Raw genomic sequence first — 15,630 nt, 5'->3', positions numbered from 1 at the left:
AGAAAGAAAGAGCGAGTTAACTTTTTTTAGGAAATTTTCATCCTGGAAATGAACTTCCCCTTTGAGATCTATTAAGATTAGTTAATGCACTGTGAACTAACATTAACATTTTTTTCCAACTAAAATTAACAAATGTAAATAAGTGCTGTAAAATAAAATTGTTGCTTTTGTTAACAAATGAGATCTTATTGTAGATTGAAGATACTGAAAGCAATAACCTAGAGACTTTATAATAATTATAAAAGATTAAAACACTAAATGACTTAAAATCATTTGTAAATAAAATTTAGATTTTGATAACAATTCAAAACATAATTTAACATCACTGATATCCACCTAAAATATTAAGTTACACCAACAGAATCTAAATCTAAGGAAACAGGTCCTCAAGCTTCCCACTTTCTACAGTGCATGTTTCACAGTTTTTGTCTAATGTTGTGTGGCTCTACACATAATTATAGAGTTACTGAATCAGTGAGGAAAGTGAAATAAAAATGTGAGTACATGGAGGGGAGGGCAGTGGGAGGACAGTATGAATATGAGCACAGCTTCAGGAGGAGGAGATTTAAATGATCAACTTGTTGAAAGGTAGTCAGGGCGCTCATATGGAAGTGTGCCACTCTATTTGGGAAATGCGCGAGCAGGAATCTTGCACTAGGAAACAGACGCTGGATCTCCAGTGGCGTGTGGGGACGATTAAATCCTGCAGACTATAATTGCAAACACTGTTCACTCCACAAGGACCTGTTTCAAACATTTTACCGGTGGTATTCGCGATACGGATTGGATGCAATTAAGTGACGTGCCACCACCGATATCTTATGAAACCAGACAGATATAAATATCGTGAATATGTTTAGCGGATTTTCCGGATTTATTTAGTAGCTTTGAGAACGCAACGCACACTTTACTACCGACAAGGAAGGCGTTTTGTGGAATTTATGGTTGAATTTCCATATTGACATTACCATTTGGATGGACTACTGTTTGGAATTGTCTACGAGTAGACTTGACTTGGCATTCGAGATGGGATATTTGACGTCACTGTTACAAATATTTGCCGCGGTCCAGTTGAGCCTTTTACCTGCACAGGTGAGCATATGGGCAGTCCTTTTTTTTTTTTTTTTTTTTTTTTTTTTTTACAGTTAACTTGCATAAATTATAGCTACACCACATACACCGCAAGTGGTGTTACACGCTACAAAACCAGAACGCTATTTGAATCCACGGAGTGAGACGGTTTAATCGTAGCGTTCTAGTTTTTCTAGTTCACAGGTTTAGGTCTCGATTTACTTATGCATCTAATTGACGTAGTGCATCTTGATACTTTTTTTTAAACAACCTTGTCATGCTTAAAATTCAACTTTAAAGAAGTTTAAGGAAAAACGTGTTCACGTTCTGTTTTATTCCGTAGCTACTCTGTATTTAAACATAAGGACATGTCCAGTGTGAATGTCCCCTTATGACCCTTGTGTGAAAGTAAGCTTGTAGGTTTAAAACATTTTGTGAAAGTTTTGCTGTTAGCTTGCGTGTCCAGAACAGAGACATTCACTTAATAGTCTTTCTTTCATAAAAACGCGTTAATTAAAAGAGGATGAGGGGGATTTGAACGTGTCTACGTGCTGTTGACATTCAGAATTGGCTGAATGAATGGAGTCAGTTTACTTTTGACACCGCTTACAGTAAAGCCTCCAGACGGGTGTTTTTATAACACCCTCAATAACTTGATCCCTTTTTGAAGTGCTGCAGGAGAAAGCGTTGAGTCATGAAACGAAACGTGACGAACTGCATCAACCCACAAGCATGTGTGACACACTGACACGTTCTCCATGATGAATGAAAGCCAAAATCATCAAATTAGACAGTCAGATTATCTTTTTTATGTCTTCTGCTGTTGTCAAAGATAATGAGAGGACAATTAGGCAGTATTAGTATGCATACGTCAGTCTTAGACATAAATGAACTAGCGTGTGATTTTAACTACTTCAAGATATCCATTCAAATTCACTTTGAAATGAATAAGAAGAGCATTGTCCCACAGCTTAAGGTAAAATATCACACCTCACGTTATGTGAGATGGCAAAGGGAAACGTTGGCAAGAGAGTCCACCTCAGCATTCTTATCTATTCCTCCGTAACAAAAAAGCATGCTTTGAACAATGACATTTCATTGTGTTCACAAATGGACTTTTGTATTGCATTCTATGCACCTGTTAGTCATTGGTGTAGCCAAACATTGTTAGTTAAGACCATTACATTTGTGGAATAGTCTTGACTTTAAGCTTTAGTGTTTTATCACTCGCATTGTCTTTCACATCCATTTTTTTCTGTGCATAATCCAAGAAATAGTTGAAAAGATTGCTGCAGATTTACTGTTCTCTAGTTATCGAAGCTTAAAAAGAGCAGAGACGAGTATTAAAAGACTGAATTGTATGTTCTTTTGTCATTTAATATTAATCCTGCTACTGGCAGGTCAGAACAAGGTTTATCGGGCGTAGTAAAACCAACAACCACGCACTTCTTCCGGACCCTTCAAATGAGTTATGCCTCCATTCACTTTTCCCAAATACACATGCCGTCTCTCATATCACTGGCCGTGGACCAGGTGTGTGTGCGTCAGAGTGTGTCTGTCTCCTCTTGTCTCTCTTGTGCTTGTGGCAAATCTTAATTTTTTCAGGAGTTGCAGGAATTTGGCAAACACCTGCTGTTACTGATGCTGGTGATTATTTTAAAGAAAAGGTTCAATCAAGCACTTCCTCTGTAAATATGAATAGGAATCTTTCCATCTAAATGCTCAACAAAGTAACATTCATTTCTTATTATTAGAATTCATGTTGGTATTTTTTTTGTGGGAATAAAGTCAACAATTTCAAGGTACATATTTGTCCTGATATCATAATTAAAGTGCTCCTGTTATGCCATTTTAAAGGTTGCTAATATTGTTTTATGAGTCTCCAAAAATAGGTTTATATGTATGCAAGGTCAAAAAACACTTTAGTTTTCTCCAAAAATAGATTTAATTTGACCTCATTTATAAATGATACGTAAACGACTCTGCGAATCAGTCTCTCTAAACCCCTCCTTTCCCGTGAGCCCTCACTGCTGTGATTGGTCTGATGGCACAGTCCTTTATGATTGGTTTACCGCGTACAGCACGTGTTGGAAAACGAAACACCCATTGCCATAACTGAATGACAGCCCTGGATACTTGTCAATACATAGAAAAGATGGCATCGATTTTACCTTACCAATTCGAGGCGGAGTCTAACAATGAAATGGTTGAAGTGGCTGATCCACAAGTTAGCACGGACTACCGTGGAAAGTGTTCGCAATTACAAAAATGCTACGCTGGCCGCTGGGTTCAGTGCAGCCCTTCAGAGCACAGTGGCAAAAGTTCAACTAATTTAAACTTGGCGAGTTTGGTCAATGCAGAAACAAGCCGTCCTCGCACGGTGCAAGCAAACAAATTGACGGCGTAGGATACAGCATCTTTTTGACATGACGTAAACTACATGGAAATTTTACTGTGTTTGTGGGCGGGCAAGCTGTTTGCCATAGAACGTGGGCGGGCATTATGCAGATGTGTTATTTTGTGACGTATAGCCGCAACAGAATAAGATTCGAATTCCTGACGACTCTTTTTTTGATAGACAGTAACTTTATTTATCGTGCACTGTCGGCGTCACAACTTTGTGGATAGTTTATGTTCACATACAGCTACATGACACACTGCATGAAAGGTTTGAAACAGCATAATAGGAGCACTAGTAAGTAAGGTCAATAAGTTCTATAAAATGTCAAATAATTTGACCTTGGCAAGTTCGGTATAAATAAATAAATTACAACTTCTTAAAATAATAATTAACACATGCACACTCACATACAACTTTGAAGGCTGATATCTTGAAGGACAGACCACATAAAATTTTAAGAGCATGAATATAAACTTCTTGACAAAAGGTATAAAAGTTCCTTCCTTGAAGGCTTTGTGTGTGTGTTTTTTTTTTTTTTTTACATAAATGGACATTCACATTTTTTATACAATGTGTTCATCTCGTGTTCCTTCTTTGAATCTCTTGTTCTCTATTTCATGAGGGTCTGTATGAAGCCGTTTTGTAATCTTTACTTGTGTAAGGAAGGGAGATTTTGTATCATTTCCAAAGTTGGATAATCGACTCACAGATGGTTTCTTTAAACTTGAGTAAAATCTTTTAGGGAACTATAATTTGTTTGACAGAGGTCAAAATACTCCACACAGCATAAAACTCTTTAGTATGGGTATTACATGGGATTACACATAAGTATGTAAATGCAATAGTTGTAGTCACACAAGTTCATGCAGTGTTGCATTACATAATGTGTCATTCTGCAGTTAAAATATGTCATATTCTCAGGTTGCAACAAGTGGCGATGAGCAGTGAGACCTGTACAGTATGGTACGTTTTATTGTAAAGGCTAGATGGCATACAGATGCGACTAATGGGCTTGCGCGCATCAGTATAGCATAATCTTTATTTCACTGTATAACAATAATTACTGTTTTTGCATTATTGTAAGGGGTAGGTGTAGGCATTAAAAAACATAATGAAATAGGTAGAAAATTAAATGTATTGTTAGTTTCCGGCCGCAGCTGTATGGACCACTTTTTATGTGATGTTAGTTTTGTACGTGTACGACCAGCTGGCTCCACTAAATCACAACCTGTAAATATGATAAATAATAAAAGGTTTTTTTTATTTTATTTATTTTTTTTTATTATTGTGCGTTCAAAATGTGGAACTATGGCATTGGGTATATCATTTTTTTTATGATTTATTTTTGTCATTTTTATGCCTTTATTTGGATAATAGTGTAGTTAGACAGGAAGCAAAGTGGGAGAGAAAGAAGGGGGTGGGATCAGAAAAGGTCCACAAACTGGGATTTGAACTCGGGACACCCGCAGCGCAACAGCGCTATATGACAGCGTGCTAACAACGAGGCTATTGGTGCCTACGTGTGTATTATTTCTAACACAGACTGGACCATCTGACCAATCAGAGCAGAGTTGGCTCACGAAAAGGAGGGATTTAGAGAGCCTGTATCTTTAAACTGCTTCAAACGAAACGTTTGAGAATCACTGTGATATTAAATGCATATTTTGAGAAATCAAAAGGATTTTTCACCTTGCATGTATGTAAACCTTGTAGCAGACTCCCAAAACGATATTAGAAACCTTAAAAATGGCATAATGGGGTACTTAAATCAAACACACCTGATTCACCTCATAAGATTAGTAGTAAAGACTCCAAGCAAAGCTACTTTTTTTGGATAAATGTCAGTGGAGAAACCTCACTTTGTTGAATAAACTTTTGTGGGAAAACAGCATATCATTTGATGAATCAACACCCTATAGGCTATTATTCAACATGTTTTCTATCAACCATTCATTTTGGATTGATCCATTTTCAAAATGCTTAATAAGCCAAGGACAATTTTGCGACAAGTAGGATTTGGTGTACGACACTTGTTATTCATTTTGATGGTATCTGCAAACAGTGATTAACAGTCACACAACTCAGAAACAGAAACGGTTGAACGTTACACTTTCTCCAGTGAAAGAGATGTAGACCCTGGTATGAACCAATAATCAAACCATCTCTGCTCCAAGATGGCTGTATCAGACAAAGGAGACATGAAAAATATGCAGTTTTGGGGGTACTCCAGGAACATGGTTGGGAGCCACTGAGATAGATATTAATGGTGCTGGATTATTTACACTGGCTGCATCCAAAATTGCATACTCTCTGAATAGGTACTGCTTTTGAATAAGTAATTACTGAATCTAAAAAAGTATGTTCTATATAGTATGAATGTATGTAGTATGAATTTAAACTGAATGTACTACATTCACTATGTTGTCATTGTGGCCATTGCCATGTGACCACATTATCAGCATCAGTTGCATCACTTCACTGCCATTCCTCTCCCAGGGCCTCATGGGATAGTAAAGTGTCCATTGGATGTGCACGTTACAGACTCTATAGGAAGTAGCAGGTCGTCTGGTACTTTTCAACTGCTGTTTCATGAGCATTCGGACATATTACTCTTTCCAGATACAATTTTTACCTACTATATGAGTAGGGAAGCATGCGATTTTAGATGCAGTAGCATTAAAGGGATAGATCATCCAAAAATGAAAATTCTGTCATTAATTACTCACCCTCATGTTGTTCCAAACCCATAAGGCCTTTATTTATCTTCCAAACACAAATTAAGATATTTTTGAAGAAATCCAAGAGCTTTCTGACCCTGCGTAGTTGAATGTGCATCAAAGACTGACACAAATGAGAAGAAATAGTTGAATAAAGTCATTATGATGAACCACTGATGTCACATGGACTATTTTATCGATGCCCTTACTACCTTTCTGGGCCTTAAATGTGGTAGCTGCTGTCTATGCAGGGTCAGAAAGCTCTCAGATTTCATCAAAAATATCTTTTATTTGTGTCCCGAAGATGAACGAAGGTCTTACAGGTTTGCAACGACATGAGGATGAGTAATTAACGACAGAAAGTTCATTTCTAGGTGAACTATCTCTTTAATATTATATAAATATTTCATTATATATTACGACAGCCCTATTTTAAGGAGAATTTTGCTAAACTTAAAGACACTTGCACAATAACACACATGGCTTAGACACTGAGGTTTGTTTCAGAACACAACATTTTTGTGGTTAGTCAAACGAGTGCTATTGCACTTTTTTCCACTTTAAATTATTATTTGGAGGTGACCTAGTGCCAAAATGCACAGATGCTTTACATTATAGTCTTAAAAGTCTCCATGAAGAAAACTTGTCTTTAATGCATATTTTAAATTCAGTGTCTCAAGCATGAAATACCCTCAAAATGGTTTACTTATGTGCAAACTTAGTTGATCAAAGATCGTACGATGCACCTAAAAACACATGCTCTAATTCCAGTATTCCAGCTGCACCTTTCCAATGCAAAAATACAAAGCAGTAGTCTTCATTTTGTGAATTTTAATTAACCACTGTGCACACAAAGTGATGCTGTCCCATTTGGATAAGGCCAAGGGTTTATAAGATCATTTAGTGCCAGCTGAAGCTATTTTGGTGCTGATACTGAATCCACCCAGACTGGCCACCTAGTACTAACTGGTGCAGTGCAGTGCATTCAGACCACCTTTTGCCCCTGGGTGGATTGAAATGCAATTCCCAGTGGACTAGGACAGAGTCTAGGCTGAATAATGTGAGCTCCCTCCCATGCCTCTTTTTTTTTTTCTTCTCAAGGGAGAGATGTCTCCTTTGTGCTGTCTGTCTCGCCCGTCTCTTCTGTCTCATCTGCTCTGCCACTGTTAACCATTTCTGGAGAAAGGCAAACAGAATGAGAAAGTAAATATTGCCCATGTGGTTGTGAAGGCCATTTATAAATGTCTTGTCTTGTGTCGGGTGGAGCGTTCCAGAAATATGTTGAGTCAGGGCGAAGTTCTTCCATGTGTCATTGTTGTACAAGCCGTCCTCAGCATAAGCTTACGTGTCACCCGTGATGATGTGTCTTTAATGGCAGCTGAGGTTTAAAAGGCTACCTTACCATTTTTAACATCATTTATATTTGACATTAAAATGGCAACTTTTTATTTTGGTTTATGTGAGTGGTCTAGCTTAGTGGTGAAAAAGAAATATTCAGTAACCAAAAAGTCAACGTGTGGTTGACCTTTCATGTCAGTGGTATGGTTTAATGGTAAAATGTAGGCTGGTAACCCAACAGATTTCATATATGCTTACTCATGTTGTACTAGTGGAATTGTAAAAAGCGAAATAAAAAATAATTGATTGTTAGGTGTAGGACTGGGCGATGTGGCCTTCACGTTTTTGAATTCTTTAAACGTTTCCAGTAATTTCAACTTCCTACGTCATGGCGGGAGTGAAATCGTTTTTTTACATGCCTGCAGAAAAAGGCTTTTCAAAACAAAGTTACTGGGTTGTCTTTTTTCACGTTTACTGGGTTGGTAGATGCAATGGGAATCCAATTATAGCACTTAAACCTGGAAAAAGTCTGATTTTCATGACATGCCAACCTTAAAGTAATGTTTATGGAATGTTCTTATAACTTTATTAATATTTGTTATACATTCTCTTATCGTCAAGATAAACTTTTCTTAGAACAACATTCTTGACATTGTTATTTTTACTTGATCGAAATGTTTCGAAAATGTTCAAAAACGTTCTGAGATCAACATTCGAAATGTCCTTATGATGTTATTTATGCTTGATGAATGGTCCTATAATGCTGAGAGAAAATGTTCTAACATTAAACATTCAAATAACATATTTTGGGTGAGCTAGTAGAACATTGTAAGACACTTTTGTAAAAGCTTTAAATAACATTATAACCGCAACAAGACAACTAGACATTTCAACATTTTAGAAACATTTCAAAACAATGTTCCCACAAGTTTTTTATATCCTAAATTTGTTTCCTGGCTTTGTCTAAAATGTCTACTTTGCATACTCCTGATTTGATCCGAAGTGGTGCTGAAAAGTTTGAGAACCACTGAACAGAGTTCAGAAGTATTTCAGACACTTAAACGTCTTAAAAGACTCTTATGGTCCCCGAGTGTTTAGTGAATAAGATGTGATATTTCTCTTTTAGGCCTTGTAGTTAGTTTGACGAATGGGCTGAACAGCAGGGTCATGCTGTTAAATACATCCACACTCACCTCATGATAGATTCCGTGATTGCTTTACCGAATGTGCAACTTCATTCGTTCATTGCTAATTTTGCAACCATTCTATTTTCTTCATTTCCTGTCTTATTTTACCTTCCTGTCTCCGGTGTCATCTGCTGTGTGCGCTTCCACAGTCTTTCCTCTGAGCATTAATACATTTTCTTTTCGGGGGGTCATGCAACATGCCATCTTTCATTTCCTTCCTCATTACATTGTCTCTCTCCCATCATGTAACTTTATAGTTTGGTTCTGTTTGTGTTAGATCTTAGTCCCTCTGGACAGGACAGTGGGGCTGGAATATTTTTGAAGCTTTTGTGTTAATTCACAGATTCTAGCTTCCTGGTAGAGTGAACTTCCTATGTCTGTTTTTAAAAGTGAGGATCATGCCAGCTTTGTCGGATATTTCGGTCATCTGATCTGATGTCAGAAGATGTTGTTGGCAACGCTCCCTCTAAGCGCACTTGTGATGTTGCCGAGTTCCAAAAAGTTAAAAATTGCACATAGACGGCAGACATATAAATGGGAAAGAGATTCCTGAATCAGAACTAAATGAACATGCAGTGTGGATGGAAGTTTTAAACAATCTGTGTGAAATATACAGACTAATTTGTGAAATACAGGCAGTGCCATAGAACAAAGCAGAGAATTCATTAAAATGTGTACACTGTAAAAAATAAAAAACACAATTTGCTGAGTCAGCTTAAAATAATTAAAATTTTAAGTTCAGTTAACTAAAATAAGTTTAGTCAACTTGAAATGTTAAGTTGTACTAAGTAACAACTTGGATATTTGTGTTTGCTAAACTTAGCAGATGGGTAAGTAACCCAGCTGCCTTAAAATTTTAAGTTGATTCAACTCAAATATCTAAGTTGTCACTTAGTATAATTTAACATTTCAAGTTGAATAAACTTTTTTTGAGTTGACTGAGCTAAAAATTTTAAGGCAGCCAGGTAACAAATTATTTTAAGTTGACTCAACAAATTGTTTTTTACAGTGTAGATGAAAGTTTCCAAACCCAAGATCATGAATTTTTATTTTATTCTGCTGTTGTTGTTGTTGATCTCTACTTTATATCATCAATAGAAATCTTTAAGAAAAATTTCTTTTTTTAATATTGCATAATGTTACATAATATTAAAATGCAATACTGAATAAACTTTTTCCTATAAATAATAAAAAGTTTTTTAACTATAATGTGCACACACATGCACACACACATATTTGCTTATATTTGGATGCATTGAACTGATAAAAATGACAGCAAACACATTTATAATGTTACAGATGATTTTATTTAATTTCATAGAAGTGCAACTATTTATTGCACTTATGTAAATAATAATTGCAAGTATTATTTAAGTATTATTATTATTTTATTTTATTTTATTTTATTTTAATTAATTTAAAAAATAAATTCAGCCTTACCATCACAGGAATAAATTACATTTTAAAATATATTAAAATAGAAGACAATTATTTCAAATGTAAATAATGTGTATGTTTTTAATTATCTCTCTTAGGTCTGTCTGTGTAACATGGCACATTGGGCAGCAAGCAAATTGCACTGATAGGCTGCATGCGATTCAACTTCTTCCCATTTAACGCCAGCTCGCTTTAAGTCCTCTTTAAATGTACTTTGCCAGGTCTTCTTTGGCCTTCCTCGCCTTTGACGTCCATTAGGCGGCATCCATGTCATTGCAGTTTTTGCTAGGTGTTGTTCTGGTTGCCACAGAATGTGAGAAAAATGGAGAAAAGTCTATGGGTTTTAGCCCTGCTCAGTATCTCTTCATGGTCATGGTATGTGACACGAAGAATACGTCTGAGACGCGCTGATGGAATACGTCCAACTTATGACCAATGCACACTGTATTTTTCCAGGTCTCACATGCATAAATTGCCATTGGTAACACAATGGACATATAGAGATGGATTCTTGAGTGATGTGTTAATGCTGGGTGACATCCAGATGTTGCGCATCCTTTGAAACACATTGGCTGCTTTGTCAATGCGCTGGGTTACATCTGGCTCTGCATCGCCATACTGTGCGATAACACTGCCCAAGTATGTGAACCGGTCTATATCCATGAGACAAGCAAGAACAACATGGGTGACAAAATGCATCCCTGCCTTACACCTGTCACAACGTCGAAAGACTCAGATGTTCCTGTGTCGTTTCGCACACAACACCTTGAATTATGATAGATGTTCTTAAATATATTAACAAGCCATTGTGGAATGCCATATACTAGACAGATTTGCCAGAGTGAACCATGGTGAACACTGTCAAATGCTTTCTCAAAGTCAATGAAGTTGACTACATGAGGATGTTGAAATTCAACACACTGTTCCATGATGTTACGCAGAGGGAAGATTTTCTGTGTGCAGGACCGGCCATGTCGGAGCCCTGCTTGCTCTTCTCGCAGTCGTACATCAACTGCATCTCTGAGCCTTGCTAGCAGGACAGTGCAAAAGGCCATTCCTGGCACTGACAGTAATGTAATGCTACGCCAGTTACTACAGTAAGTGATGTTTCCTTTCTTCAGCAGCTTCACAATCATGCCTTGACACCAATCATCTGGTATTTGTTCTTCTTCCCAGCATTTATTCATCAGCTGTGTCAGTGCTTATATCATACTTGCTCCTCCATGTTTCAGAAGCTCTGCAGGAAGCTGGTCTTGACCTGCTGCTTTACCGCTCCTTAGTTTTTTCATTGCTTGCTCAACCTCACCAACAGTGATTTTATCTATTTTCACTTGCAGTTCTGGCAAAAAGTCACTGGGGTCGAAAGCAAACATACTCTTTGGTTCAGGCTGGTTCAAAGTCTCTTGAAAATGCTCAACCCAGCGCTGATCTTGCTCTTCTTTTGTCAGCAGTATATTTCCGTTGTTATCTCTGAGGGATGTATTGATGTTACTCCTTGTTCCAGTCAGTTCTTTAACAATCCTGTACAGTATGGGTGTAACGATACATGTATTCGTACCGAACCGCCACGGTACAGGCATCTCGGTTCGGTGCATGAGGCCTTACAACGAATACAGGTAATTCACCCTCAGTCCAGAAGGGGGCGTCCGCAGTAATGCAACTCTGTTTGATAACCGACCGCAGAAGAACAGTGAATGGCAGGAGTTGCGCACTTGAAAACAAAGCCCACTAAACAGTGATCATGTGCTGTTTCTAAACACGTCTCTCACTGACAAAGGAGTATAACGTTACTTTAAAGCCTCGCGCACTCAACTGTCTGCGAAATGGAGCTTTGTGCTCTTGTATCCTACCTCTCTCATTCGACACAAGTTCAAATATTCCATAATATGTCCATATTGTAACCAAATGCTAAACTATTATTTATTATGTAAATTATAGACACAATGAGGCGGACGCGCTGATGTTTGGTCAGTGTTGGGAAGGTTACTTTAGAAATGTAATACGTTACAGATTACAAGTTACTTAATTTAAAATGTAATAAGTAGTGTAACTTTTCAATTACTTTATTAAAGTAATGTAACATTACTTTTAATTACTTCTTGATTACTTTCCTAAATTTCTAATATTTTCAACTGTTAATCATTTTGAAACATTTAAACCAGTCAGAGTTAACCTTACAGTAGTGTTCAACACTGATTACTGTCAGACTTTCAAAATCCTTTATCACTTGAATTAAGATTATAATAAGTAAGGGATAATATACATCTTTATTTCGCGATAACAACTGGCTGAATGTACATTGTCTCACTTATTACACAGCTGCTTGATAGATTATTAGATGTTTCATGTCAAAATTATTAAACACGAAACATGATCTGAGTTGAAATATTTGAGCGCTTCCATGAAGAAATCAGTTGCTAGCAAATGGCAAGTTCAAACTAGACATTTTAGGGATACAGTGCAGTCATACCAGTTTTCTTACACAACATTTCACCACATAAATAAGTAGTAGTACTAGTTTGTTAGTTATCTTATAATCCACTGCAATGTACAAAAAAAAAATAAAAAATGGCAGCAGCTGTTTTTGTATGAAACAATAGAGCAAGTCCACGATACCAGGATGACAGAAATAAGAAATTGTACACATAATATTGAATTAAGCTTTAATATTTTATTAGCTAACCAAACACAAAGCTTCCACCAAGAAAAATTATCAAGTATATAGCACTGACTTAAGTTGCCCTGAATGAGTCTGAGCTGTGTAATAATTGAATTTAAAGCACAACCACCACAAATTCAGAATCTTTTTTTTTTTTTTTTTTAACTTATATTTTTGGGCTTTTTATGCCTTTTATTGTGATAGGACAATAGAGAGACGACAGGAAAGAGCTGGGAGGAGAGAGGGGAGCGGGTTCGACAAAGGACGTCGAGACAGGAATCGAACTTAGGTCACCGTGAGCGCAGGTGCGCTATATGTCATAACAAGATCATAACATAAATAACAAAGAAGTCAATTAAATCTGTAAGTGGAGGTGGGTGTGTGAAAAAATTCAGATGTAATCCCCTTTGTAATCACTGGCATTTTTCAAAAGTAACTGTAATTTAATTACATATTTTTTTCTCAGTATCTGTAACTAATTACAATTACATTTATTTTGTAATTAGATTACGTAATTCTGTTACATGTAACTAGTTACTCCCCAACACTGTGTTTGGTTCGCTGTGTTTTATTTTGATAAAGTAGCACCTGCGCTGTCAAGTTAGCAATGCTGGAAGCCTGGAACGGATATGTTTTGTGTGCACCAGCACGATTACTTCAACTTTCCTCATACCAGTAAAATCAACTTAAAAAACAAATAGGATGTCGCTTTCTGCCATTTGAGTTTCGTTTCTGTCCAAAACTGAACTGAAACTCAGCAACTCAGTTTTTTTTTCGTCCGTGCTGGTTCTTGCGCTGTCTGGCCTCTCTGTTCCAGTCTTTTGTCTCTTCGGCAGTGGCTCTTAACTCTTTTGTCCAGTATCTGATACCTCATTGCTTCTTCTTGTCTTTCTTCATCAGTCCTGGTTTGTTCCCTCATCTGTTTGGTGATGTTACGTTCATCGATCAGTCTCCAGGTGTCTTCCTGGATCCAGCGTTCACGTTCATGATCTGATCCAACATCAGCTAACGTAGATGTAGTCGATCTCACTGTTGATCAAACCATTTGGTGCACACCATGTCTTCTTATGAATCTGTTTGTGGGGGCGAAGAAAGTGTTGCCAATACATAGGCCATTCGTGTTGCAGAAGAGAAGCAAACGTTCACCATTGTTGGTAGTGTGACAACCGGATCCATACGGGCCAATCACATGTTCTAATCCTTGACGATTGGCACTAATTTGTGCATTGAAGTCACCGCAAAGCACAACAGTGACATCATGACGAGGCACTTCATTGATGACATCATGCAACTGATTGTAAAAAGCATGACCATTCTTCTACTTCCAGTCCATCTCATCTCACTGATGCAACTTATAATCGTTGAATTCCCGAGTGAGCTGTGGCAGTTTTCCAGCCTGATACAATGTTTGCACATTCCATGTTCTAATATTAGTCAGGTTTTTAGCACTTAAAATCTATTTCTTTATCGGTACCCGGACTTCCTTTCGGCTTTCCTCGGACTCAGAATTTTGGATGAACCTTCATCTTGCTGATTGGTTTGTTTGATTTGTTTGCTGTTTCTTTAGCAATAGTGGTTTTTACAGGGTAGGGTTTCTAGCCCTATGCCCAACCCTCCTTCTTTTTTAACCAGGCTTGGGACTGGCATGAGCGGAGTTGTTTTTAATTATATGATAATTTAATTTTATATGTACACTGACCAAAATTATAAACACAACGCTTTTGTTTTTGCCCCCATTTTTCATGAGCTGAAATCAAAGATCTAAGACTTTTCTATGTACACAAAAAGCCTATTTCTCTCAAATATTGTTCACAAATCTGTCTAAATCTGTGTTAGTGAGCACTTCTCCTTCGCTGAGATAATCCATCCACCTCACAGGTGTGGCATATCAAAATGCTGATTAGACAGCATGATTATTGCACAGGTGTGCCTTAGGCTGGCCACAATAAAAGGCCACTCTAAAATGTGCAGTTTTATCACACAGCACAATGTCACAGATGTTGCAAGTTTTGACGGAGCATGCAATTGGCATACTGACTGCAGGAATGTCCATCAGAGCTGTTGCCAGTGAATTGAATGTTCATTTTTCTACCATAAGCTGCTCTCTAACACAGATTTGTTAACAATATTTGAGAGAAATGGGCCTTTTGTATATTTAGAAAAAGTCTTAGATCTTTGAGTTCAGCTCATGAAAAATGGGTGCAAAAACAAAAGTGTTGCATTTATAATTTTAGTCACTGTATATATATATATATATATATATATATATAAATGAAACACTGTATGAGTCTGAGGTACATGAGGTCTGTCTAAAAGAAAAGAAAATACATAATGAATTATTTTATTAAATAATAGAACTTTAAACTAAAAATAAATAGATTTGATTATTTATATTTTAATCATTATAAAATAATAAAGTAAAAATAAAAATAAATTAATAAACTAAAATAAATTATTTTAAGAATAGTAAAAGCCCTCAAAACAAACAAAATAAATAACTTTTAATAATGTCAGTCATATTAATAATAATGCATTATAGTAATTCATTATTGTAAATAAATCGGGTAAATACCGGCACTTCTTGTTATATGCAAATTATTAGCTTGAAAATCAACTGATGAAAATCAACTAAAACACTGTTAATTTTCAAATTGTTCTCATTCCTATATTTCCATATATCTATTCATACATATTTTATACATAAATCATATAGTTTTTGCCTCTTTTTTTTTCCAAAAAATTTATATATATATATATATATATATATATATATAATTTTAATTTTTTTGGAACTTTCTATTCCTTAAAAAAAACCTGAAA

General features: G+C 36.5%; 1 protein-coding gene across 1 annotated transcript in view; it reads left to right on the top strand.

Moving 5' to 3' along the window:
* The first annotated feature begins 583 nt into the window (after nucleotides 1–583).
* pgfb (placental growth factor b) overlaps nucleotides 584–15,630 on the top strand; it is a 29,232-nt gene continuing 14,185 nt past the window's right edge. The window contains exon 1 of the mRNA XM_051132751.1: nucleotides 584–1,092. Within this exon, the coding sequence (XP_050988708.1) occupies nucleotides 976–1,092 (117 nt within the window). The 5' untranslated portion in view covers nucleotides 584–975. The remainder of the gene's footprint in view (nucleotides 1,093–15,630) is intronic.

Source organism: Labeo rohita, chromosome 17 (genome assembly GCF_022985175.1).
Source record: "Labeo rohita strain BAU-BD-2019 chromosome 17, IGBB_LRoh.1.0, whole genome shotgun sequence".
In the NCBI taxonomy this organism is placed as follows: Eukaryota; Metazoa; Chordata; class Actinopteri; order Cypriniformes; family Cyprinidae; genus Labeo; species Labeo rohita.
The sequence above is the reverse complement of the archived record's forward strand: the minus strand, read 5'-3'. Positions and strand labels throughout refer to the sequence as shown.